Source organism: Mesoplodon densirostris, chromosome 1 (genome assembly GCF_025265405.1).
Source record: "Mesoplodon densirostris isolate mMesDen1 chromosome 1, mMesDen1 primary haplotype, whole genome shotgun sequence".
Lineage (NCBI taxonomy): Eukaryota > Metazoa > Chordata > Mammalia > Artiodactyla > Ziphiidae > Mesoplodon > Mesoplodon densirostris.
Genome location: NC_082661.1, coordinates 5,570,133 through 5,597,345, shown reverse-complemented (window position 1 = coordinate 5,597,345; position 27,213 = coordinate 5,570,133). Strand labels below are relative to the sequence as shown.

Genomic DNA, 27,213 nt, shown 5'->3' with positions numbered 1-27,213 from the left:
CCTACTCTGTGCCGGGTCCTGAGGCCATAATGATGAATAACAGAGATGTCCTCAGAGGGTTTGATCTAATGGGAGAACCAAACAGTAAACAAGCAACTCCACACGTAGTCTCCCTTCTGATTCATTGACTGGGCCCCTAAATGTTTTGTATCTGAAGAAAATACTCAGTATGAGCTGTTATGGGACTGGGACCATTGCACAGGGCACTGTTATTTTCAGTTGGGTGCGTGCCTGTGATGAGAGTGTCAGGTGAGGACAAGGAAGACACTGCATGAAGGGCTGCGCTGTGTTGTTGCAGCTAGTTTCACATGGTTTTCTGTTCTGTAGGGAATGAACACAGCAGGGGGTAGCCAAGAGTGTCGCTCTTGTCGACTTTCTGTTGTATTGTTTTATTTCCACCGACAGTCCCAGAAGCAGAACATAGACATTAACAGACAGGCCAAGTTCGCTGCCACCCCTTCTCTGGCCTTGTTCGTCAACCTCAAAAACGTGGTGTGTAAAATCGGAGAAGATGCCGAAGTGCTCATGTCCCTGTATGACCCTGTGGAGTCCAAGTTCATCAGGTCAGTGACGTCCCCTGGCTGCTGTCTTTCCTCTTTGGTTACTGTTGGGAAGATGGCCTCAGGATCCCCGACAAAGTCTTGCTCTTGCAGGCAGCCCTAGAGGTGATCAGCTGGCCAGACATCCCCCAGGTAGCTGAACTCCGCGTCCGGGTCAGCTTTCCTGCGTGTACGTGGATATTTGATGGTAAAGCTGTAGTCTTGTAATGTTATAAGGACCTGGCAGCTACAGGTTGAAGTCATGCTTCCTGTGTTGTCTTGAGAGGATGTTTTGTTTGTTGACCACCCCCCAGCCCCACCCAATACATTGCTCTTGTCTTAATCTTGCTTTTTCGAGCTTTGGTTCTCTGTGAATGTCATTTCTGGACCTTTGACCTACTGTTATTTCTCCGAGTTGGTTGGCTGGAATACAGTGTCTAGAACGGTGCCTGCTATGTAGAGGCTCTCAAAGAATGTTTGTTCAATAAAATATTGTAAATCCCATCTCTGCCACGTCTGTCCTTTCTCGTGTGCTCTCTTTCTTACTTCTTGTTTTTGTTCCTCAGTATAACTTTCTCTTTGTCCAGAGGGAAAAAGTATCGTTTAAACTGTGTGTGTGTGCGTGTGTGTGTGTGTGTTTTAAAAGTCTAGAATCTTCACTCGTATTTTTGAAAATTTAAAAACTTAATATACGACAGAAAACAGAACAAATTTCATTGCCACTTCTGAGAAGGACTTTATTTCTTCTTGTTGTAGGATTCAATATGTATTTTTAGGTCATATTTGGTTTGTGTCAGGCTCTGAAATAATCAGGCAGTTTTACTTTATACTATAAATGAATGAATGGTGAATGTGAGGCTATAATTGTTCCAAATGAACAAATATGCTTTTCATAATAAACTTTTAACATATACACACAACTGTGTAAAATAAACAACAGTGACCTACTGTATAGCACAGGGAACTATATTCAGTGTCTTGTAATAACCTATAATGGAAGAGAATCTGAAGAAGAATACATACGTATATAACTGAATCACTGTGCTGTGTACCTGAAACTAACACAACATTGTAAATTAACTATACTTCAATTTAAAAGAGTGCTTTAAAAAGTTATAAAAACTTTGAAATGCCATTTGCATATAGCTCCTTTGGAATTATAACCCTGGGCATCCAAAATTAAAACCTCAAGGATTTTGTATAGGCCGTCCCTGCATACTGTCCTGTATGGAAATTGCTTACATGTTAATGGCAGAGCAGCTGTATCTGATGTGGTTGATATTTCTGAACCCATTTAGTTGTCTGCATAGTGGACCTCCGTGGTATCGATTAGAAGTCAGTGTGGATATACATTTGGTACCCTGTTCTATTTGGGAAATTAATTTGCTTTTATTTCTTTTTTTCAAGTGAAAACTACCTGGTTCGCTGGTCAAGTTCCGGATTGCCTAAAGATATAGACAGATTACATAATCTGCGAGCTGTTTTCACTGTAAGTGCATCCAAAGATGTTCATTTGAATTGCTCACCGTTCTAATGACCATTTTTAATGACCGCCGTCTGACTTCTCACCACACTAGAGCATGGGTCCTTGGGTTGCCTTTAATACTTGTTAATTTACTATAATAACATAACTGCCCAGGAATCTTCTGGGTCTCTAGCTACCCTTAGAGTCCCCACGACAAAGATGTGTACTCCATTATCCTGAGTATGTCTCTTAAACTTGGATCCTAAGTTCATTTAATGCTAATTGACTTTTGCGATTCAGCTCCTTTTTGTCTTGTGAATGACTTATTAAAATGCTAAAAACTGGTTGGAGAAAAGAGTCGCAATCCATCTTTCTACTGTCTGTTTCAATTGAACCTGCATTGAGTAATGGTTCTCCAAAATAACTTACGGAAATTAATATTTCTAGGATCTCGGAAGCAAAGACCTGAAAAGGGAGAAAATCAGTTTTGTGTGTCAGATTGTTCGAGTGGGTCGCATGGAACTGAGAGACAATAACACAAGGAAGCTGACCTCCGGCTTGCGGCGGCCTTTCGGGGTGGCCGGTAATCCACTTCTTTCCTTTTTCTGAAGAGTTTCAAGATCATCACCTTTGCTGTGAATACAAGCTGCCGTTGCATACTGGACAGTGGGCTGCTTGATTTATAAGCTTTTCTGTTGGAGAGAAAAAAAAATGTATTCGTTCTTCTCTGCATGGGTTCAGGTCCACATGCAGCTCAGGGTCTTTGCTCCACAAGCTTCAGGTGCAAATTATATATTTGGTTTGAAAGTGGATCCTGTGTCCTGGAGGAGACCCTGACCCACATGCTCATCCTGGAGGGAAACCAGTCACTGGAGGGTTGTAGGGTTTCTGGACTTGGCGATTGATTGATTTAGGAATGAATTTACGCAGAATGGTCAAAGGGATGAAACGGTAGAAGGAGCAGGAAGCCCGGAGAGGACAGCCTTCTCTTCAGATAGGGGCCTTTTATCCTGCGGACGGGCGCCCTGTTTTCGTTTTGTTTTTGCTGACAGCACAAGTAACGGGAGTGATGAATTACCTCTGTGGAGGGGAGAGGAAAGGGTCCCCAGGACGTCCTAATTAGTTGACCTCTTTCAGTGTCACTCTCATTTTTCACAATTTGGGAAGTGATTTTCTCTCACGATTTGATGGCTGCAGTGGAGTTTCATTACGCAGCCCTCTATTTCTTCCTGTCCTTTTTGTGATTCTTGGGATTTATATCAATAGGTATGTGAGAAAATGCTTCCTTTCTGATACATCACTGGATTTCTTGTATGAGTGGAGATGGAAGGACTCTTTACCTGGGCTACCAGGAAACTCAGGGCTTCGTTTCGTTTCGTTTTGTTTTGGCCCCTTTTAAATAGATTTTTGTTTTGTTTTGTTTTTTGTTTGTTTGTCTGTTTTTGTTTTTGTTTTTGCGGTATGTGGGCCTCTCACTGTTGCAGCCTCTCCCGTTGCGGAGCACAGGCTCCAGACGTGCACGCTCAGTGGCCATGGCTCACGGGCCCAGCCACTCCGCAGCATGTGAGATCTTCCCGGACCGGGGCACGAACCCGTGTCCCCTGCATCGGCAGGTGGGTTCTCAACCACTGCGCCACCAGGGAAGCCCTAGATTTTATTTTTAGAGCAGTTTTAGGTTCAGAGCAAAAGGGAGCAGTGGGGTGAGTTAGGGAGGGGGCAAGTGATCTCTTACCGTCCACGTTCATCCCAGAGGGCTGGCTTTCCTGAGCTGTTGAGCTGGTGTGTTTCTATAGATGCTACGTAGGGACCTGAGCCTCTGCTTATGTGTTTCCCAACTTCCTACTCCTGTCTGCTCATCGTGTGATGTGGCCGTGCACACTTTGGGCACAAAAGGTAAATCTTTTAAGGCAACGATTCTCAGCCTGAAGTGTATTTCTCATTTGCACTTATACAATCATATACACAGTCTGGGGAGTTATTAAAACATCTTCTTGCCCAGGTATGCGGTGCACATCCCTGAACTTGGCTCTTTGTGTCTCTTCTGACTGCTGGGAGAGGACGGGCCCCTAGAAGCGGATGCTGTGCATCTTGGCCACCTGGGTGCGTGGTGCCCGGTGGCTGTGAGCAGGCTGCGGGGAGGCGTCACTCGAGCCTGCTTCTCACCCCTGCCTTCTTGGCTTTCTACCTGTGCTGTCCCTCCTCCATCACCAGCATCCTGACGCCACCTTCCGTCTACCCCCTGCATCGTGTGATGTCATGTTTCTGGGCCATTTAGGTCCTCCTCTGTCACACACCCTTGGTGACTACATACAGCTGGACTCTTGGCTTTCTTTTTCTTTTTTAATAGATTTTCATTGGAGTATAATTGCTTCACAACACTGTGTTAGTTTCTGTTGTACAACAGAGTGAATCAGCTATACATATGCATACATCCCCATATCCCCTCCCTCTTGCATCTCCCTCCCACCCTCCCTATCCCACCCCTCTAGGTGGCCACAAAGCACAGAGCTGATCTCCCTGTGCTATGCGGCTGCTTCCCCTGTTGCTTCCCTAGCTATCTGTTTTACATTTGGTAGTGTATATATGTCCATGCTACTCTCACTTTGCTGCAGCTCCCCCCCCCCCCCCGCCCCCGTGTCCTCAAGTCCATTCTCTACGTCTGTGTCGTTACTCCTGACCTGCCCCTAGGTTCTTCGGAACCTGTTGTTTTTTTTTTTTTTTTTTTTTTTTTAAGATTCCATATATACGTGTTAGCATACGGTATTTGTTTTTGTCTTTCTGACTGACTTCACTCTGTATGACAGACTCTAGGTCCATCCAGCTCACTGCAAATAACTCAGTTTCGTTTCTTTTTATGTCTGAGTAATATTCCATTGTATATATGTGCCACATCTTCTTTAGCCATTCCTCTGTCGATGGACCCTGTGGTTGCTTCCATGTCCTGGCTATTGTGAACAGTGCTGCAGTGAACATTAGGGTACATGTCCCTTTTTTGAATTATGGTTTTCTCAGGGTATCTGCGCAGTAGTGGACTCTTGGCTTTCTTAAGACGGACCGTCATACCTGAACATAGAAACGCTTGGGCTCTTAGTTTGGGGGTGACACCCCCAAGTCCTTCATTTCTTCCCTGGGCAACGGGGACCTTTGAAGCCCTAAGTCCCAATCACAGCGAGAACTTTCTTCACCAGGGCCTGTGCGCTGAAGACCAGCGAGGGAAAGACATGGTGATGGGCGATTTCAGCGCCTTTTCCCTCTGAGACTGGGCTGGGGGCCCAAAGGGGCTGTCGCTCCCAGGAAGTAGCAGAGCTAAGGCTGCTTTCAACTTACTGGTGCTCAGACCTAGGTTGTGTTCCTTGCTCACATGCTGCCTTCCTGCCAGTAGTTGCTGGGCTCCTGCTTGTGTCCAGGGCTAGAGACGGGGCTTTGACAAGGGAGCTGGATTATCAGAGACTCATAGTCAGCTGGTGGGATGAGTCCCAGAGGAGAGAGGTCTGCGGACACAGTAGAGCTGCTCACTGTGGCCTGGGCTGCAGGAGGTAGTCTCCTGGGTTCAGACTCACTTGTTCTGATCCATATGGAGCCAGTTGTCTGAGCTGCTGCTGCAGATACCGAAGGCTGATTGGACTTGGGCTGAAAAATGAGCCCTATTTGTTGGTTCAGAGCTGGTGGTAACGATGTAGTAGTCTTGGCCATATGAGCATCTTCTCAACAGGTGGGATGCTTCTGTTCTGGTCCTGCAAATCCCTTCCCCCTTTTTAGGGTGGAGGGAGGTGGTAGACATGGAAATTGTCTCCATTTTTAATATATGATCGTATGTTGTTAAAGAGGGGACTGTGCAGAAGGACATCAATGAGGCACGTTGCTCACTTACCTGCAGTCAGTTGTGGTAGCTGAGCAGAGACAGAGTACATGTCCAGTGCCCCCAGGACTGTTCTTGGGGCTTCTCGCTGTGTTGGTCTGAGCTGGGCATCGGTGATGTTCCAGCTGCCAGATTTGGGGCAAATTCATTCAAGCCTTTGAGCCTAGCTTCTTCAATCATACTGTAGGTGAGTGTGGGGATTAGCTGTCCAGTGTTTCTTGAAATGGTGTCCCCAGATGCCAGCACGGGGTGGGTAAACCATAGCCACTTTATGTACTGTTTCCTTCTTGGGGCCGTGCAGTGGCTGATGTGAGGCTTCAGAACAGTGCCGTCCAGTATGGTCACCCTGCCACATGTGGCTATTTTGTCATAAAAATGAAATCAGAGTAAAAATTCAGTTCTTCCGTTCCACTGGCCACATTAGATGCTCCTTGGGATAGAACATTTCATCAACACACAAGGTTCTATTGGAAAATGCAACTCAGTCAGTGCCAGTTGGATAATAGAGGAATTTATTAAGTGGAACGCTGCTATTTAAGCCCCAACCCCACTGGGGCTGGTGTTTTCAGATAACTTGATTGGTCTTTCAAACGTGGAAATACTTTAAACTTGAATATAAAAAAATTCCACCAGTTTATGCTTGTTGTTGGTCAGAGGACATTCTGATGTTCTTTTGTTTGTTTGTCTTCTATGATGATAGCATTTAAGCAAAACCACCTCTGTTCTTTTCTTGTCCCCAGTGATGGATGTAACAGATATAATAAATGGAAAAGTAGATGATGAAGACAAACAGCATTTCATTCCCTTTCAGCCGTAAGTATGGGGCAAAGTACTTAACCAGATAGAATATGGAAAATGTATATTTGTAATAATTATCTTTGTAATTCAGTTTATACATTCAGCACAAACAGGAATTGATTATTTAATAATAATGAAACATCTGTTTAGTCGCTGCTCTAGTGAAGGGCCTTTTTGTAGTCGCAAGAAACCTGGGTTAAAGTTTATGGTCTTGCGAGTAGAAGATTTTACGTGGGATCCCTGACGTGCTTATCATGTAGGACGCTCAGAATTCCAATTCCAACCTGAACCTGCATGTTTCTTTACATAATTGATTTATTCTAGTAGCTATTCACATTTTCAAAATACAGTAGTTTCAGATTCCTCCTGGGAAGTTGCTGTCTTCAAAATAAAAAAAACACACACAATAAGAACGAATTCTTTTGTAAAGTGAGAAATAATACTTGTGATTTTTCTGTCTCTGGGGCTGCCTCGAGTGGACGTCGTCTGCGCTTGCCATTTTTAGGGTTTGTCTAGTTCTGACCTGAAGTCTATAGAGAGGCGTGCTGGGAAAGCACTTGGAGGAGATTCATTAAATTGATTCTCTGATTTGAAGGTGGTTCCCATGGAAAAGGTTGAAAGAATTGGTGTTATTTCCCTGGCGATTAAAGCCAGAGGGCACCTGGATAATGGTCTGTAGTCCCTTCACGGGCACTTCTCCACCTTAGACAGAGAGAAAGGAGGAGGAATTAGAGGGGTTTAGGTTAACTACAAGAGGGGCCTTCCTCCTGGCGGTGTGAAATCTTAGAAGACAGAGAGTAAGGGATAAATTGAGTTAGAATGACCTGTCACAGTGCCCTGCATTCTGTCTTTTCTCCTCATTTCTGTTTCTACTTAAGTGATTCCAGGCTTGAAAGAAATTTTAGTTTAGCCAGTTCTGGTTGTTTTCAGGTGTTGGCTGAGGGGGTTTGGAGGTTGGCAGGTGCTGGGGGCAGTCCTGTCCTGGGGGGATGGGGGAGCAGGAGGGGGGAGGTGGTCTCCCCTTGCACCCCTGTCTTTGCACGACGGACTGCGCCTTCAGCCCCGGGCTTGAGAACCACTTGTTCAAGGTGGAACAGAGTGGTTTCCTCTGCAGGCAGGTGATCTGGTCAGACAGCATCTTGAAGCATGGCTCAGCAGGCATTTAGAATAACAGAAAAGATTGCATTAACGTGCTTGAAATTGAGGTTCATTTTTACGTATCTCACCACACAACTGGAGGCAAAGGTTTTTTGTGTGGCTTCATTGCTTTAGATTTATTCTTCTGTCCAGCACTGTAACCACTAGCCACATGTGGCCATTTCAATTCATGAAAATTAACTAAACTTAAATATTTAGTGCGTCCATCACACTAGTTCCATTTGAAGTCTTCAGTACCACAGGTGGCTAGTGGCTACCAGATTGGTCTGTGCAGGTAGAGAACATTCCCGTCATCATAGAACGTTCTGTTGGAACGTGCTACTTCGGAATCATACCTGGCGAAGAGAGTTACAAAGGGAACTCCATTCTGTAGAACCTGGAAGTTTCTTTAGTAAACAAGGAGAACATAATCTTGGAACATGGGCAGATATTGAGGTAATAACTAAAACACACCATTATAAAACGATACTATTAAGTTGCCCATGAGAAAAACAGTGCAGCCCAGTGATGCTTTGAATGCCGTTTTATTCATTAGACCTCAGAGTTTCTTGATGCCCAAATGCACCACTGCATTGAAATTACCTGTTGCCTACCAATGTCTGCTGGGAAAAGTCAAGGGAAAAAAAAAAACTTGGGTTATGGTTTGAAAAGTGAGGGGGGGTTCGTTTTAGACTCACTCATCTCGATTTCACCGGGACTTGTTATGACTTACTTGAGGTGGCGTCTTGCCGCCATCTTTTTCTCTCTTGTAGTGAAATGTCCACTTTAAAAAATATTATTACATGTTCAATTCTTACTGTAATTTGTGACTTCTTGCTCCATTAAAGGAAGACTGATATACAGATTCATACGTTTAGTGCTGGAAACAAAAGAGAAGCATGATTTTAATAGGAAAATAAGCAATGGAAGTAGTTCTTTGGGAAATGCCATGCTAATGAAACCCATTTTTTGCTCCATCAAAACTGATTTATTATACCACAGGATACATTTCAGGGAAGGAAGCATAGAGTACCTTTCTCTCTGTCTGTCTTTTTTAACTTGGTGAAGTAAATGAAAACGGCCCTCAGCTTTCTCGAGTAATGTGGGCTCAAGTGATAAATAGCACTCGTCCTAGTTTCTAGAAATAATTTTAAACATTATACACATGATGTATATTTTCTTGCCTATTGCATAGTGTGCTTTGCTGTGCTACATGGTATTTCCCTTTGCCCAGGTCGCCTGTTTGTTTTTATTTTCTCAGTCCTAGTTCAGCTTCTATTAAAAGCTCCTGATCCATGAGTCCCCAAAACATTGATGATTTACATTCACAATTGTGTCACAGTTTTACTCTTCAGGCATAGGGTAGTTGTGTTCTCTGAAGATTATGCCCCTCTTTTCACATTTAATTATTCTAGGCTACGTTGAGTACACAGTCTGGTGGAGCAGCGTGCTTGCTACCCGAGCTTCCCAAGCAGTTAGGTCCGAGGGATCTTTTCATTTTTTTGGTCTTGATTTTGCTTTTCCCTTCAAAGCACCCACCCCTTGACCTATACTATATGGTCAAGAATTGATGAAAAAGAAGAAATGGTCATAAACATTCCTTGGGATTAAATGCCGTTCGGCCGTGTTATTTTCAGATAAGTTCCCTTTTTGTAAGTTGTCTCATAGACATGGAGTGGTGCTCTGGTTCACCGCTATTTCCTGGGGATAGGGCCGACGTCATTCGCTTTACTTCTCTCGTGTGGTGCAGCATTTTCCTGATCCATGCTCTTCCCTGTCTCTCTTGTCACCTATCCTGTCCTTTGTCGTGCATTGACTTGTGATGACTCTCTCTCGCACTCGGTGATGATGATCTCTTGTGTTCCCTTGTTACCGTGACCTCTGGGTCCCTGTGCCCCTTTGTCTCCTGTGGTCTTGGTTGTCCCGTGCCCTCCAGGCTCGCGTTGGACGACGCCATTCGACACAAGCCGCTGAACATGTCATCCCGTTTTTCACCCAGGGTGGCGGGGGAGAATGACTTCCTTCAGACTGTTATAAACAAAGTCATTGCTGCCAAAGAAGTCAACCACAAGGGCCAGGGTATGTATTCTATGGTTTCGTTTCTATAAGAGTCCATTTGCATGAACTTGGGAACGTGCTGTCGTTTGAATTTTAGTTTGATGATGATGATGATGATGATATTGATGATGATGATGAAAATGACAACAGTGATGATGATGGTGATGATGATGATGGTGATGATGACATGGTGATGATAATGGTGATGATGATATTGATGATGATGAAAATGACAACAGTGATGATAACGGTGATGATGACGGTGATGATGACGATGGTGATGATGATGGTGATATTGATGATGATGATGAAAATGACAACAGTGATGATGATGGTGATGATGATGGTGATGATGACATGGTGATGATAATGGTGATGGTATTGATGATGATGATGAAAATGACAACAGTGATGATGATGGTGATGATGGTGATAATGACATGGTGATGATAATGGTGATGATGATATTGATGATGATGAAAATGACAACAGTGATGATAACGGTGATGATGATGATGGTGATGATGAAAATGACAACAGTGATGATGATGGTGATGATGATGATGGTGATGATGACATGGTGATGATAATGGTGATGATGATATTGATGATGATGAAAATGACAACAGTGATGATAATGGTGATGATGACGGTGATGATGATGATGGTGATGATGATGGTGATATTGATGATGATGATGAAAATGACAACAGTGATGATGATGGTGATGATGATGGTGATGATGACATGGTGATGATAATGGTGATGGTATTGATGATGATGATAAAAATGACAACTGTGATGATGATGGTGATGATGACATGGTGATGATAATATTGATGATGATGAAAATGACAACAGTGATGATAACGGTGATGATGACGGTGATGATGATGATGGTGATGATGATGGTGATGATGATGATGATATTGATGATGATGATGAAAATGACAACTGTGATGATGATGGTGATGATGACATGGTGATGATAATATTGATGATGGTGATATTGATATGATGATAATGACAGCAATGGTGATGATGATCTTGATGCTGATGACGATGATGATGGTGGTAACAGTGACCCTGATGGTGGTGATGCTGCTGATGCTGCTGCTGATGATGGTGGCAGCGCTTGGTAATGCTGTACTCACTGTCCCTGATGTACAGCCTGTGAGGGTTTTCTTGCCGATCATCTTTGTAAGCATTGCTGAGAGCCAAGCTCCTGGATGAGACGAGAAAACTGACTAGGATACAATGAAATGTTTGGAAAGAGCCCAGAGTTGATAGGACTGGAAGCAACTCCTCTGTTGCCTTTCCTCAGACTTCTCCAGCCACCTCCTCTGTTCAGAACACTTGAATGACTTCACAAGAGAATAAAATAACTGTCCACTGCCTGTGATTTCACCTTGCTGTTTAGAGACACAGAGAGACATTCAACATCACCCACCTCCCCACGTGCTCTTCTTCTCACTGGTTTTTTCTCACTCGTGTTGTGAGCTAATCACTGCCACCTTGTTTTCCAGGCCTCCCGCACCCTGTACCCCTGAGAAAGGGGCTCCATTTCGCAGACTGGTGCCCCTTTAGTTTTGTAATCGAGGGTGCTTCTCCTCCCCTGCTCCCCAGCCTGCAGTCATCATTTTTAATCCCACGCTGACAAGTTTCCCAGCGGCTGACCCTCTGTTGGCAGAGGCAATGAATCAATCACCACGGGCTGGTGACAGCTGGCACTCGGCTGGCCAGGAGGGCTGCCGGAAAACAAGTGTTTACTGAGGCCCCGCTTCCAGCTGGAAGGGAAGTTGGAGGAGTCACCTTCTGAGTTGCTCCGACCTGAGGCTGCTTTTAGCACCAGTGGGAATATCCATTCCTCAGTCCTTGATTAGATGCAGACTTAACCATAAACTCAGTAGAGCTGAGGTGACTAGACCTGCTTCATTGTCTAGTTACCTTATGTCACCAGACTTTTAAGAAACAATTATCTTGATTCATTTCCCATTGTTCTAAGGGAGAGCGTGAATCAAACCCAAAGAATGTTCTGGAGGAATTAACAGCCCCTCTCCCTCTGCAGGGACTTTTGGCTTTCTTTTGGTATGAACCACACCCCTTCCCTGGAAAACAACAAAACAAAAACCCCAACCCAAAACGTTCGTGCCCTCTCTAGACAGAGCAATTTTCAGCTGACCCAGGACCCGTCTTCTCATAAATTACCAGCCCTCTCAATTTGCACTTTAACTGAAAACCACAGGGAGATCCAATTAAAGCTGTTTGATTAGAGCGCTCTGAGGCAGTGGCCCTGGGCCCCAGGGCCCCGGCTCCTCTTGCAAAGTCATCAGAGTTTTGATACACTTTTATTACAGAGTCACACAGGAACAGTGGAGACTGGTGGCCGGCCAGCAGGAACGTGCTCACAAAGAGGACCCATGGCCCGCCTCTGTCAGTCTCACTGGTATTGTGGCCAAAATCTGTGTCACAGAGATGGACTGTTGCCAGGGGACCCCGATTCCTTGAACTCTGTGGGGAGGAGGGGTGCTTTCAGGTCACAGTGAGAGCTAAGTGACGAGAACATTGATTGTTTTCAGAGGGACCCTTGGTGCCTTCCTGAACCAAAATGCCCTTGGGCCACATCACTGGCTCAGGTTGACCTTGAACTGGAGGTGATGGAGTGACCTTTCACCAGGGCTCACTCTCAGGCCTATTTCAGTGCATTCCAGGGAGAGCTGAGAGGCCCGGGGCCCAGTGAATGCAGCACAGAGCGAGCTGCTAGGTTTGCGGGGTTTTGCCCAGTGGAGCCCCATGTTTCCATCCATGGTGACCCATCAGGTCACACAGTCAAGTGCACAGAGCTGTGGAAGGGACTTGGAGGGACATGGCCTGTCCCTTCTGAACTGGTCTCCAGGCTTTGGCCTAGTTTAGGTTAACATTTGCATGTTTACTTGTTGCAATGGACATCTTTTATATTTAGCCCACATTATTCTGAACCCCCAACCCAGAGGCACTGGGTATTTTAGTGGACAGTGAGTCCTCATACACACCCCCAGACATCTGCTCCTGTTGTTTGAAATATAGCATATGCTAATAATCCCTTTTGTGTTTAGTTACTCTGGTTTAGCAAAAGTCAACCTAAAATACACTTTTCCCTTGAAAATTGGCCTCATTTCCTCCTCTGAGGAAAGTGTTTGAAACCCAACGTAACTGGGCAAATTTTATCTCTGTGTTTAAATTGTGTTGTAACAAGTTGTGTCAGCAAGTTACTGGTTCATCAGCTAGTTGAGCAAGCTGGTACCTGTGAGAAGGAAAAAGTGTTGGAAAGCCATCTTTACTTTTACCCTCTTAAATAATTATCTCAGCACATCCTGCAAGTCCTTGAAAAGTGTCTTAGAGTTAGATTTATTCTGGAGATATTCCTTCCTTTGGGAGGTTTCGGGACTCAGACTCCTAAGATTTAGCTGCGTCCTGGTGTCGCCAGCAGGGAACAGGTTCATGTCAAGTGTCATGTGCAGTGATAATTGCACTTCTGTGAGCGTCCCTTTTCCTTGGTCTGCTCAGAGAGCCGAGGGTCAGGTGCCCGGCACTCCAAGGGTCCGTCTGTTCACTCCTCCTACAGGTCTGGAGCGGTGCCAGCTTGTGGTGCATTTTTTTTTAAAAATGTAAATTTATTTATTTATGACTGCGTTGGGTCTTTGTTCCTGCACGCAGGCTTTATCTAGTTGTGGCGAGCGGGGGCTACTCTTTGTTGTGGGCTTCTCATTGCTGTGGCTTCTCCTGTTGTGGAGCATGGGCTCTAGGTGCACGGGCTTCGGTAGTTGTGACTCTCAGGCTTTGGAGTGCAGGCTCGGCAGTTGTGGTGCACGGGCTGAGTTGCTCCGCGGCATGTGGGATCTTCCCGGATCAGGGATCGAACCCCTGTCCCCTGCATTGGCAGGCGGATTCTTAACCACTGCACCACCTGGGAAGTCCCGCTTGTGGTGCTTTTGTGTGAATTAGAAAGAGATGGTCTGTCCTCTGGGTGAGTGGGGAGATGCATCGCTGCCAGGATTCGCAGCTTGGTGAGCAGAGTGCAGGCTGGATTTAGCTCCCACTTGCCTTTCTTTGCTAGTTGCCTTGTGCAGTGCACATCCTGAGCAATGATACACGTGTCCCTGCTGGGGTGCTCCCCCCTGACGACTCTTTAGAGACCTCTTTTTATTGGCTATGCTTCTTTCCTACTTCTTCAGCTCTCCCTCTCATGGTCAGGAATTTTATATCTGAAAAAGAAAGAAAGGGGAAAAATATAGAAGGAAAGAAAGGAAAAGGAAACAAACAAAAAATTCTCCCTCTGTCTCTGTATTGACTAGCTCTTGACTCCACTGTGATTTCTCAGTGGACTCTTTCGCCTGCTGTCCGCGCTTCATCTCCTGTAACTTCTCTGTCCTGCTCCCAGCAGCGTTTGCCCCTCTCCTCCCCCAGGAGGGCTCCTGCCGAGGCCCACCCTGGTTGCCCCGTGCTGCAGACACTCCCCTTTCCTCGGGCTGCATTTTGTGCCATCGGCCACATTGATGCCACCCGCTCCTGGTTTTCCTTTTTCTCTGCCCTCTGCTTTCCCCTGTCTCTCGCCGACTTCTCTTTCCCTGTGTGGACTCTCAATGTCAGCAGCTCTCCCGGGCACAGGACGGGCGTCTTCTTGCTCTCCTTCCTCTGTGCTCTGACCCTTCAGGACGTCTCCACTGGGATGCAGGGTGTGCCAGCACCTGCTATGGGTCATGCCCAGGACTGGCGCCATCTCTGAGAGCCACTCCCCCTCCATCCCATCTTCCTCCACTTCTGATACGACCCCCGAGCTGCTCACAACACCCCTGCCCCTGGTGCTGAAGTCCTGCCACTGTCCGCCTGGGCTCCTGCAGTGGTCTCTTCACTGGGGTCCTCACCTCGCTCTAAATTCCCAGCTACCCAGTGCCATGCAGCCACCTGAGCCCTGTCAGGTCAGACTCTGGTCGGACTCCTCCTCCGGGTCCTTTGGTGGGGACCATAGCTCCTTCCATGGCCGACAGGCCCTGGGGTCAGGTCTGTGCTGCTTTCCCAGCCGCATCGCATGCCTCTCCCCCCTGCATCTTGGGGCTGCAGCCTGGAGCCTCCTTATTTAGCATCTCCTCACCCCTCAGATCTCAGCACAGTGTTCCTTCCTCAGGGGAGCCTCTGTGACGCCCCGGAGCGCAGTCTCCACGTGTGCTTTAGAAAGCGCTTTGTAGGCACGTATTTCACAGAGAGACACCCTTGGTGTTTGGCTCATGGGATAGAAGGGAGCCCCTGGCAGTGGTGTAGTGAGTCTTCGCCCTGTGTCTGCAGTGCCCTGTGTGTGTCTGGCGCACAGTGGGTGCACATGAGGTACTTTTGAATAAATCAGAGGGACGGTCTAGTTGGCAAGAGGAGAGGGCTTTCACCAGCTGGTAAAGAGTAAAATGTCATCAGTGACCGTGGACTTTCTCAACGACAAGTTGTGTAAATCTTCGCAGAGGACAGGCCAGCTGCTGGGAGACCAGGGGGCTGGAGGGGGGAGGGGGAGGGAGTGAGGAGTGAGGTTTAATTCAGCAGCGCCGCTCGCAGCAGAAGCAGCCTCAGGTGTGTTCCTTGTGTGTCCCCCCCCCCCCATCAGCTGTCTTCCAGGTCCAGTTAGAATGAAAGTTGTCTGTGAACAAGGTCTGTGGTTTTCCCATTTTCTTCTACTGAGTGCAGGGTGCTGAGCTAAACAGTGGTGAGTGGTCCCCAGAAGCATGCATCTAGAGGAGGGACAGCTGGACAGACAGACACATACACACGTGGGCACACACACAGTAGTCATGTAAGTGAGGACAGGTACTGTTATGTTCTGATGGGCAGGTGGGGTCCCGCAGAGCTGAGTCAGAGGAGAGCAAGCAGGCCAGGCCCCCGAAGTCTCAAGGATGGAGACCCCGACCTGCCCCGAAGTCTCAAGGATAGAGAGACCCCGACCTGCCAACTGATAGTGACACCCCTCCCTCCCTAGGAAAGCAGGTCCTTGAAAACACTGACAGAGCCAAGCGACTGCTTTGTGTCCTGCCTTGGACTTTGTTAAGTGTCGGCTTTCTTCCCTCTTATCGTTTGATTGCTGCTCCTGGAGCATTTTATACAAAATGCGTCAGCTTTTGTGGGCAGGGCACACAGGCCTCCCAGGTACACCGTGCTCTCTCTCGGGCCTCCTTGCATCTCTTTTAGAGGGTTTGAAAGCCTTCATTTTCCCCCTTGGAGAAAGGAGCTGAGTGGTGGCCAGAGCATTAGTTGCTACTTTGCTGTGACATTGTGAAACAGAGGGACGGGGCTGCCCTGACTGCCGCTGTCCCTCAGTCGTGTGGGTGGCCCGCTGGTGGTCCCCAGCCCTGTGCTCTGCGGCTCCCATTCCCGGGAGCACGGGTGCCACTGAGCAACTGGATACTTTCGTGGGTTTGTGAAGCTGTGAATTTACCTCCTGATTCCTCTCCTGCTGTCATCCTTCTTGGGAGAATGGAAAATGATAGCCTTCTCAATCCCCTTCCAGAAAAATGCTACCTTCTGATTTATCTTCAGTGTATGTCAACTCAAAAGAGTCATCAGTCCCAGGCAGAGGTAGCACGTAACTGCTGTTACGTCCCTAGGCTCCTCCAATGTGCGATTTGCATCCCAGCTAATCAGATGCAGGCATCTGTGCCAGGCACCTTTTCCCTGGTCCCGCTCCTGTCTTTCTCATCCACCCACACTTCCTCTTAAGGCACTGCATTGTGAATTAAGAGCTGCTCATTCATTGATACTGATTTCATGAAAACTTCCAAAAATGTACAAGGTATAAAGATGTACATGATAAAATGTGACTCATGCATCCATTGCTTTTCTAGGTTTGTGGGTAACATTGAAATTACTCCCTGGAGATATCCATCAGATTAGAAAAGAATTTCCTCATTTGGTGGACAGGACCACAGCCGTGGCTCGGAAAACGGGGTTTCCGGAGATAATCATGCCCGGTAAGAATGGATGAATCCTTTAGCCCCTCTGAGCGTGGGGTGGATGCGGCCGGCATTGGGAGGGTTTATGTAGCTGGCCGCAAAGAGCGACGTTGAGGTAGGAGCTCAGGGAAGCAAAGGGCCGAGGGTGTAAAGCCCCGCGTGGCGATGGGTCATTCCTGCAGGCAGGGGCTGCAGCCAGCGTGACAGCGGAGCACCCGGGCTCAGGCCGAGGGCAGGAGGTTTCCCTTGGTTATGATGGCCCTGGAGGGCTGGTGTGGAGCGACTCCTGGTGGTACAGTAACAGGGATAAGCAAGTGAAGCAGCAGTGGCCAGAGACCCAGCCCTGAGACCTTGAGATGGTTTCTGTCTCCAGCTGGGGAAAACGCCATCACGATCGTAATCAAACGCACTGCTGTTCCTTGTCCTGCTGTTGCCCTTAACCAGGATGCCTGCGATTTGTCTTCTGCCCACAGTGTCTGGAACGGAAGCGTGGGCGTTTGACATCTCACTCACCCTGGCTGAAGGACTGAGTGCGTTTGGTCGGGTGATACTTAATAATGCGCGATAGAGGGTGATCAGACCGGGGACCGTTTGGAGAGCTGCGCAGAATTCACTTTTAGGCTCTGAGGAATGGATTGATTACGATGGTTGCGTAGGACTAAGGCGACTCCTTTACGATAATAATGTGTGTCCACGATGATGGTCCTGGGCCCGTCTTATGATCCTATAACAGCATTTGAATGATCCAGAATGTGTTCAAAATGAAGGGAGCACAATTTGGGTAAATAGACCCTCTTACGTTCCAAGCTTTGAAAATAACCCTCTTTGGTAGGTTATGGGTTAAATGTCTGTCTCTTCACCACAGTGGTCCACAGCCTTGAACCACATCCATTGGCCCCAGAAGTGAGAGTGCAGGCATCCCACCCTCTGGTGTGAATTTCATTTCTGCCCCTCCCTGGCCCTGGGCAAGTTACCCGATCTCTCTTAGCTGTGGTTTCCTCCTCTGAAGAACAAGAAGAATAATAATTCCTACCTATAGATCTGGTTGGAGTTAGGATGCTTTAGGGTGTAAGTAACAGAAAACGCAAGGCCAGCTCAAATGGCCGCACCCTGAGGATATTTGTCGGTCATGTGAATGAGGAAAAGGGACCGAGCCTGTTGCCAGCTCAGCCTGGACCACTGGCTCCGGCTCTCTGCAGCCGCCTCTGCTGAGCTGTCTCCTTTGCGTATTGACTTTATCCTTGGGGGACAGGCCCTGCTGGCACCCATCTTCTTCCCAAATCCCAGTGTCCTGAAGGAGACGACATGCTTTCTACCCAGTGTTTCCAAACAAGCAGGCCGAGCGTCATCTGGCCTGGACTGCTCAGGTCCCCTGGGGGCCCTGGACAGCGATGGTGGTGACATATGCACATCGGCCCCAGGGACCTGTGGAAGGGGTCAGCTCCTCCCAGCTGCAAGGGTTGTATGAGGGAGACGGACACACTACACATGTCTGGATAGACATCTGATCCAAAGAAGGAAGGGCGAGCAGAAAGTGACAGCCCAGCACAAAGGCTGCTGCAGGGCGAATGCACAGGTTCTGTGGATGAAGCCTGTGAATGTTGACACCCGGTACCCGCTCAGTGTGTCTTAGTTATCGCACTAGTATCGCCCCAGCCCAACCATGGGTTTTACGCTTATTAAACTCATAATGAGAGCCCACGTTAAGGTTAACCTCTGATATTTACATATGCCTTCAGTTTCCAGATGACATTCATATTAACCATCTGATTGGATTCTCACGAGATCTTGGGAAGCATGATTCTTTATCCTTGATGTCCGTGGGATACTTTTTGGTTTGCAAATACTGCTCCCATTAATAATCTAGCTTGATTCCATATAAGGATCTTGGAAGCCTACAAATGGGGTGTTGAACTAATTCCCATCAAGATTAAGCCACAGCCTGAAGTCACCCGGGTAACGAGCAGTGGAAACGGGGCCAAAGCACCCCACGGTCGGTGCTTCTCTGCAGCCTCCTGGTACAGGGCTTTGCTGTAGGTCCACAGGGAGAGCTGCTCACTCAGTGTGCCTCAGAGTTAGTGCTTTGTTTATTTGAGGGCATTTTCGGGACATGTCCTTTCTCCTCCCTCTGCCTTTCAGGGCTGTTGTGGGTCATTGTCTACTCTGTCTGTTAAAGCGATAGGAAAGACCTCTAACATCAGCTAGATTGAGTGTTGGCCAGTCTCACCTGTAGAGGAGGGAAGCGTGACACCAGCAAGTTAAGAAACGATGGAGCACCTGTTGCTCGTAGGAGTCAAGGCTGTTCTACATGCAGCTAATGAACTTGGACTTCCCAGTGGACACATACTGTTTGCGTTTGGATTCGAGGTGCAAATTTATAGATGAGTTTAACGTCACTGACATCAGGCATTTATCTTGGGTGACCTTAGGAGGCTCTCGTGTGCCAAGGGGAACCTGGGAAACTCCTGGTTCACACTGCTTGTGCCCCCCTTACAATTGATAGACTTAAAAAGTAAGTCTAAACCTCTAAGATAATCTCATGATTAATGCATGGGAAAACTGTGCAGCTGACCATTGTTCTGGCTTGTTCTATGTCCTAAGTCTGGGGTTGGGCTTCCCACAGTGAGCAAGCGGGGCTTGAGTGAGTCCCCCACGTCCTCTGGGGCTGAGTGACCACTGAGAGGCTGTGAGCACCGCGTCTTACCCTTTTGGGGGGGCTCTCTCAGACCCCCGCCTTCAGCCTTGCAGAACCTGTGCCTTCTTGTATACGCATGTTTATGGAGACGTGCATCTCCTTTGCACAGTGGGAGAGCCGGCCGTGTCACTGTTGTTGCTGGTTCTCCTACCTTCTCATGACCCACTGGGAATCCCTAGGTCCTTCTGAAGGATCCTGGTGGGGAAGCAGAGTTGTCGCCTGAGCTGGGAAGGCGGCTGCAGGCTTGGATGGGCCACCTGTGTCTGCTTCCAGCCTCCTTCCTCCCCAGAATGAGCACCTTGTAGCCCGGGAGGCATTTGCTGAGACCCTCTTGTGAGTGAGTGCCTGTCGGGGGTATTGACCTCCTATAAATGGGGTCTTACTTCTGGGCTGGAGTCGGGATCCCTAGGCCCATAGGAGAAGGGGACCCTGAGGTTCAGCCACCTCCCTGCCCAGCGCGTGCTGCTTCTCTGGCTGATGAGGCCCGTATGAAGCTGCTGTGGCCCTTTTTGATTATGGCGTTGGTGCTTTGATAGGGTTTTCAGGCGGAGCGCTTGTACAGACTACCCTGCCTTATCGATAAGGCCGTTTAGGGGTGAGTGGCCTGGGAGGTTAAGTGACTGGTCTAAGCTCACACAGCTAATTAGCGGCAGGTCCTGGACCGGCAGCCTTGCCTCCTGCCCCCAACGTTGTGCGCCATCCTGCTTGCCTTCTCCGTGGTCGCTATCGGCGATCACAGCCCTACTTCTTTTCCAGCAGCTACTATGGCAGTGGTCGCAACCCGCTGAGATTATTACAATAATGACTTTTAAATGAAAGCTTAATCTAATAGTTGGATACATTAAAAGCCAGAATAGAGCAGTCTAGAAAGCAAAAGAAAAACAAGAAACCAAGGGGATATTTTTCTCTTCAGGGATCCTTGTTCTTTGCCCAGGGCAGGTCATTTGCTGCTCCTGGCCACACTGTTGAGGCAGCCAGACAGACAGCAGAGCAGCCGTCAGAGCGCAGCGATGCTTCCTCTAAATCACGTTGCTAACGAAGCTTGCAAAGTTTTCCCAGTCGGACCATTACCAGGGGCTTTGTGTATTCTCAGGAGGAGGAAGCGTCTTGAGCTCATTTGTTGCGTGTGTGTGGTTGTATTTTTTGGGGGCACAGGTTAAAGCCCATCTCACTTTAAAAATGTATGAGTCTTTGCTCCCTGTGTCCCCGTTCAGGATCTTGACAGCTGCCTGCCAGGAGGAGAGAGGATTCTCTGCACAAAGTTTCTCTCTTGACCCTTCCCTAGTCCCTGATCCTAAGTGTCAACTCAGGACGTTGGCTTGTGGTTCAGATGCTGTTTTTGTTCAACTCCTTAGTGGAGTGAAAAGGAGGCCAGTGTTGCTGGTTATCCTCGGTGTGCCAGGGGGTGTTGGGATACTCCTTGGCTACTGAGACTCAGATGACCGCAGCCATGTCCTAACAAGGGGTGGCGATGTGGGTTGCAATGGGCCATGGATGCTGGGGGTTGGGGGGGTCTAGCGTCTGCGCAAACCCACTGACAGCATTCGAGCTGCCCCGGGCATGGGCTGCCCACGGAGTGTAAGAGCTCCTCTGCCCACGTGAAGCACCAAGCAGATAATTAGGGGCCCTGACATTTCCTCTTTCTTGCAAGTCTTATAGAGATGAAAATTGCCTTTGTCATGCTGTTAAATGCGGGCACTATTTTGTAGAAAATATTTCATAATCATCTAATATAGTATTTATGATACTCTGCTAGGAATGGCAGAATTCACAGTTACACTGTGAATAATAGATTGGTTTTTTTCTTTTTTTTTTTGCGGTATGCGGGCCTCTCACTGCTGTGGCCTCTCCCGTTGCGGAGCACAGGCTCCGGACGCACAGGCTCAGCGGCCATGGCTCACGGGCCCAGCCGCTCCGCAGCATGTGGGATCTTCCCGGACCGGGGCACGAACCCGTGTCCCCTGCATCGGCAGGCGGACTCTCAACCACTGCGCCACCAGGGAAGCCCTATGGATTGGTTTTAAAGGTGTAATTTTTTCCCCCCAGGTGATGTCCGAAACGATATCTACGTGACATTAGTTCAAGGAGATTTTGATAAAGGAAGCAAAACGACCGCAAAGAATGTTGAGGTTACAGTGTCTGTTTACGATGAAGATGGAAAACGGCTGGAGGTATTATTGACTGTTGCAAAGTTGAACCTGTAGTGTTTAAGTTTTACTTCCCAAGTGTGCGCCTTGGCTCTGCCGCAGGATGCCAGAAGCCACAGTTTCATTTCTGGGGAAGAGCGTTTGCTTTTTCTTCCTTTTCTTCCCTTTGTCCAAGAGGGCTGGTTTCTACCGGGTCCCAGCAGCCGGCCTGCCTCAGGACGACCCTGGGGTCCTGACCACCTTCTTTTTATTTATTTGTTTATTTTTGGCTGCGTTGGGTGTTCCTTGCTGCGTGCAGGCTTTCTCTAGTTGCGGCAAGCGGGGGCTACTCTTCACTGCGGTGCGCAGGCTTCTCATTGCGGTGGCTTCTCTTGTAGCGGAGCACAGGCTTTAGGTGCACGGGCTTCAGTAGCTGTGGCTCGTGGGCTCTAGAGCACAGGCTCAGTAGTTGTGGTACGTGGGCTCAGTAGTTGTGGCTCGTGGGCTCTAGAGCGCAGGCTCAGTAGTTGTGGCTCGTGGGCTCTAGAGCGCAGGCTCAGTAGTTGTGGCTCACGGGCTTAGTTGCTCCGCAGCATGTGGGATCTTCCCGGACCAGGGCTTGAACCTGTGTCCCCTGCATTGGCAGGTGGATTCTTAACCATTGCACCACCAGGGAAGTCCCACTGACCACCTTCTTTTCCACACTCTATCCTGGGGTTCCACTTGCTGGTGTAAACCCGGGGCTCAGAGGGCGAATGATCGCATTAGAAGTTCAGATAATGTTATTATCATCTTTTGAGACAGATGGAAACTGAGCCCCAGAGAAATCAGTCACCTTGCTCAAGGTCAGAGAGCTAACGAGAGGTGGAACTGGGTTGTGAATCTGGGCCTCTGAGCCTTGTGCTTTTCTCGGTGGTGGCTACCAAGACCTCCTCCTGCGTGGTCACAGCAGCCTGCGGGCGTCCTGAGAAGTGCTCAGAGGCTGTGGCCTTCTCTGAGGACTGGAGGCTGAGCCCAAGCTGGGGTCCCCTGCCAGCTGCTTCTCTGACCCGTGGCTGCAGCCTGGGCTCTCCTGGGCCCACGTGGCCGAGAGCAGTGCCCTGTGGGTGCTCCTGAGGCCCAGCTGTGCCAGGAGGTGGGTGGCCTCCTTTCTCTCTGGGTGGCCTGTGTCCAGTGTCCCTGCCCTCCCCCTGGGCTTTACCGGTATCGCTGTCCCTAGAGGCGAGTGGTCAGTGTCTGTGGCTAGAGAAGGGACAAAGTGCTGCCACCTCCTTTTTGGTCCGTAGCCCTTTACTCCAGCTGCCGAGTCAGTCAGGAACTTCCTGCAGGTCCAGGGTGAAAGTTATTAGGGGTAAGGGTACGACGCATGGAGGACAGTAGCGTCCCCATGCCGCATAGCCATCGAGATCTTAGATGCCTGTGAGCAAGGTTTTCTGCTGGCCGCTGGCCCCAGCCGGATCTGTTCTTCCATCGCTGGGAGGTGTTCCATGGGCATTGGGGTTATTGGTGTTCCCCGAGGGCCCTCGGTCCTTTTGGGTCATCAAACCGGGCGGGGGGTTGGGGGACATGGATGCAGCCTCAAGCTCTATGAGGGCTGATGCGATCTCTTTATGCCTTCTTTTAAAGCATGTGATTTTCCCGGGTGCTGGTGATGAAGCTATTTCAGAATACAAGTCTGTGATTTATTACCAAGTGAAACAGCCGCGCTGGTTTGAGACGGTTAAGGTATCATTTGCATGGTCCTTTTTCCCATGGGGTTGATTATGAGATGCTCATTTGTACCCTGAGGAAGTCCCCGCCTCCTGCCCGGCCCGGGGCTGCCCGCCAGTGGGCACCCTCCCCCAGCCCCAAGGCACTTTCAACAAAGTCCTTTAGGGTTGCTAAGGAACCACGCTGGTGTTTCTTGGAATTTACATTTACTCTCATCTCCTTTTGGACCTAAATTCAGGACTTTACCTGGAGACAAATACAGAGTCCTTTAAAGATAGCAGTTGTCTTTCTCTTCTCGGGTCTGTTTTGTGTGTGGCATGCTGTCTTTACACCAGATGGAGAAAAGTAGAGATGATAATGCATGGAGGGCATCGCTGGAGAGATGGATCCTGTTCCCTTGGCTTTGGTGCTCTGAGGCTCCTAATGCAGCCTGCTGATACCCCCTCGCAGCCCACACACCACGGGCTTGGGTACTGGGACACCAGGCCAGCGGTTGGCTTTGGAATACAGATGTTAGTTCTGAGATTAGGGACAGTCTTGGCTTAAAGGCAGCAGGTATTAAGTCTTTTTCCTTTTACTGTAAGTCACAAAAGGACCGCCATCTCGCTGCAGCCGAGGGCAGGTCCCTGCAACTGTAAAGGGAATATAGACACCTCCGAATCGGGGCTAAAAACGAAAATGGCAACTTTTAAAAATAGACTCTTCCCGGTGAGGATCAGCACATTTAAAAAAAAATTCAACTGCCTTGTCCAGTCTGCTTGGCATCCTGGACAATATTATCTGGTGTAAATTTCCAAAAGGCATTTGCTTCTGGGACAATCCTACAGGGGGTGAGGTGTACGGCATCGTCTCCCTGCAGTGCAGAAGAGTGTAGAGTGGTCCAGGATGTCTCCAGGGGAATAAAGCTGATCGAGGGAGAAGTTGTTCCTCAAGGTGCTCAGCTTCCCTCTTTATTCTGCAGGTGGCCATCCCCATTGAGGACGTGAACCGCAGTCACCTACGCTTTACCTTCCGACATAGATCGTCCCAGGACTGTGAGTAACCGCACGCTTCGTTATCCCGTGTTTATCACGCACGTCCTCTGGATCGTTCTAGAACGTGGCTACTGTAACACAGTGAGGTCTTGACACTTGAGCTCGGTGCCCACGTGAACCTGCTCCTGTGAAGTGCTGCCCGCTCTGATTGAGTTGATCCTAGGAGATCTTCAGTTTCTTCTCGAATCTGTCTGATGAGGTGCCGCTCCTTCCTACTCACCCCTCAGGTTTCCTCTTTGCCCTTTGGCTTGTAATACTGCCCCGTCCATCAGAAAAGCCACTGAGATATAATACCTAGATTTCAAAAATTGCTCTTAATGCTCTTGCATCGGCGTTGGAAACCTCTGGCTTTGCTGGCAGCTGCTGGTGCCTGGAGCTCTGGCATACCTTTCTCGTCCACGTTGGTGTAGCCTTGACCGTGATGCCAGGACTTTGGGAGGAAAGAAGTTTGAATCACTCACCTTCCAGGAGGATTTGTGATCGATGGTTGAAGTTTGTCTCATGACCTGTGTTGAATTCATTGTCTGCTAAGGACGTCACCCTGTGCTAGACACTGAGGAAGGTATCACAAGGGGACGATCCGCCCCCTGCCCTTCATGGTCTCTATCCATCTGGCCGTGGGCTGAGGTTTGAGAAAATAAGTGATGCTGGGTCACGTGTGCAGCGGCATCGAGGGTACGGTGGTCTGGGCGGTCGCGTTGGTCACCCACCAGCCTGTGGGGGCCAGAGCCCTGCGGTTGGGGGACCTCAGCCCTGGCTCTGTGTGTCTTCACAGGTGTTTCAGCCTGAGGAGGGGAAAGCATGGGGGCTGCCGGTCCCTCAGCAGGGTGCCGGCCGTGGGATAGGGCTCCACAGGCCCGCCGCTGCCGTGATGGTGTGTCCACCCTCCTTACTGTCTCTGGGGGCCTGCCTGACCTGTGCCCTCCCCAGGGCGTGGAGCCCGCAGAGGCAAGGGTGCAGGAGAACAGCCGGGAGGGTGAACACGTGAGCAGAGGCGTGAAGTTGGGGGTGTGTAGACCCCCGTGTGGGACCAGTGAGAAGCTCTGTGAAGTTGAAGAGGCGCGGGGACTACAGGGCTGGCGTGTGTTAAGTGTGACTGTCAGCCCGAAGATGTGCTTGCGTGGGGTGAGGCTGGGAGGTGGCTGAACCAAGGGGTCTAGAGCAGCACGGGGTCCCTCCTGGTGAGTGGGCGTGTGGAGGATGCCGGGGGAGGGGTGGGAGCGCTATGGAACATCATTCCACCCCTCCTCTTGTCCCAGTGCTTAAGGGGCCAGCGGAGAAGGGGTCGGGGCCCAAGCAGTGTGGGAGGCGCAGGGTGTGAAGTCTGGGCAGCCTGGAAAGCAGGGCCCGCCCCATTGGGGCCAAATCCAGGCCACCAGGCAGTGGGCTCGGGTCTGCTAACTGTGGGCACTCCTGGACGGCTGAAACGTGGATGGATAAGATGTTCGGATGGATGCGACCACCTCTTCGTACGTGTTCATCGTGCTCTTACTCTCTCCTGGCACAAGGATTTTTTTTTTTTGCGGTATGCGGGCCTCTCGCTGTCGCGGCCTCTCCCGTTGCGGAGCACAGGCTCCGGATGCACAGGCTCAATGGCCATGGCTCATGGGCCCAGCCGCTCCGCGGCATGTGGGATCTTCCCGGACCGGGGCACGAACCCGTGTCCCCTGCATCGGCAGGTAGACTCTCAACCACTGTGCCACCAGGGAAGCCCCTGGCACAAGTATTTTTACCACGTCATTTAGATGAGTCCTCACCATGATGCCCTGTGGTGGATCCTTGGCGCTTCCTACATTACAGATGAGGAAACAGCCTCAGAGACCCCACCTCAGTGGCCCAAAGTCACCTCATGGTCAGCGGAAGAGCTCTGGTTCCCACCCCAGTCCTTGTGTCCCCCCTGCCTTTGGGGAGTACCGAGGCCACTGCCGTCATTTGGTCTGTGTTGAGCACCTGCTGTATACGCAGCTCACACAGAGAGTTCTCCTCTTGCCAAACAGGTTGGGTTGAGGCGTGAGATCGGCTCGCAAGAGCCATGGGCCGAGCAGCGGCCTGGGAGCATCGCGTGCGTTAGGCAGAGGTGCGGGGTGAGCAGGGTCAGGTGGGTGATTGGGGGAATTGGGGGCAGGTATGTCATCAGCCAAGTCCCAGAAGGTGTGGTGGGCCCAGCGCCCTGCACACCGGAAGTTGCCGGGGGTGGGAATGGGCTGCAGGGGAGGGGAGGGTGGGGAGCCCTGTTGCGGGGCAAGGACAAAGTTCTAGAACGCACAGGGGACTTACCTCAGAAGCACGCTCCCTCTTTAGAACAAGCTCATTCTCTCTAATTAATAGATTACACCAGGGCAGAGGGATCTCTTTGGTAGCATTTTAATTTTCAAAATCCTTGTTTTTCTTGTCAGTTTTAAGTACTCATTATAGACAAGATGCTATCACCCGGCCTCCCACGATACATTTGCATAATTAATAAAGTCTCCCCAGCCACAGCTGGTGGGGTTTGGGGAACGTGTCGAGCATTGCAAGTGTGATGCTGACGAAGTCCCGAGCTGTCCGCTGCTGGAGGGGTGGGTGCCACCGGGGCCCCTGCTACGGCCTCGTCTGCAGATGCTCTGGGTCAGAAATGGGAGGAGGGCCACACTGCATGCCCTCCCCGCCGCCCCAGGCGAAATGCGCGCTCTTTACCCCTAGTGGAAGAAAGTGAGGGGATTTCTCGTACTGGGAGCTGTCCTTGGGGTTGGGAAGTTTGGCGCTGGTGTGACCGTCTAACACTCTTCTGCAACTTGTTAGCCGTTCCAAACGCATCAGTTGATGTCTTACGTGGATGCGGGCA

At 49.4% G+C, this 27,213-nt stretch overlaps 1 protein-coding gene across 2 annotated transcripts in view; it reads left to right on the top strand.

The window, feature by feature from the left end:
* The window catches only part of DOCK1 (dedicator of cytokinesis 1), a 535,058-nt gene that overhangs the window by 77,152 nt on the left and 430,693 nt on the right, over positions 1 to 27,213 (top strand). The window contains exons 8-16 of one of the 2 annotated variants that reach the window (XM_060098409.1): positions 406 to 563; positions 1,947 to 2,028; positions 2,452 to 2,587; positions 6,604 to 6,676; positions 9,798 to 9,877; positions 16,717 to 16,842; positions 21,566 to 21,690; positions 23,272 to 23,370; positions 24,317 to 24,389. In XM_060098409.1, the coding sequence (XP_059954392.1) occupies positions 406 to 563; positions 1,947 to 2,028; positions 2,452 to 2,587; positions 6,604 to 6,676; positions 9,798 to 9,877; positions 16,717 to 16,842; positions 21,566 to 21,690; positions 23,272 to 23,370; positions 24,317 to 24,389 (952 nt within the window). Of the gene's footprint in view, positions 1 to 405; positions 564 to 1,946; positions 2,029 to 2,451; positions 2,588 to 6,603; positions 6,677 to 9,734; positions 9,878 to 16,716; positions 16,843 to 21,565; positions 21,691 to 23,271; positions 23,371 to 24,316; positions 24,390 to 27,213 lie in introns of both variants that reach the window. The other variant, XM_060098408.1, reaches the window with a different exon arrangement.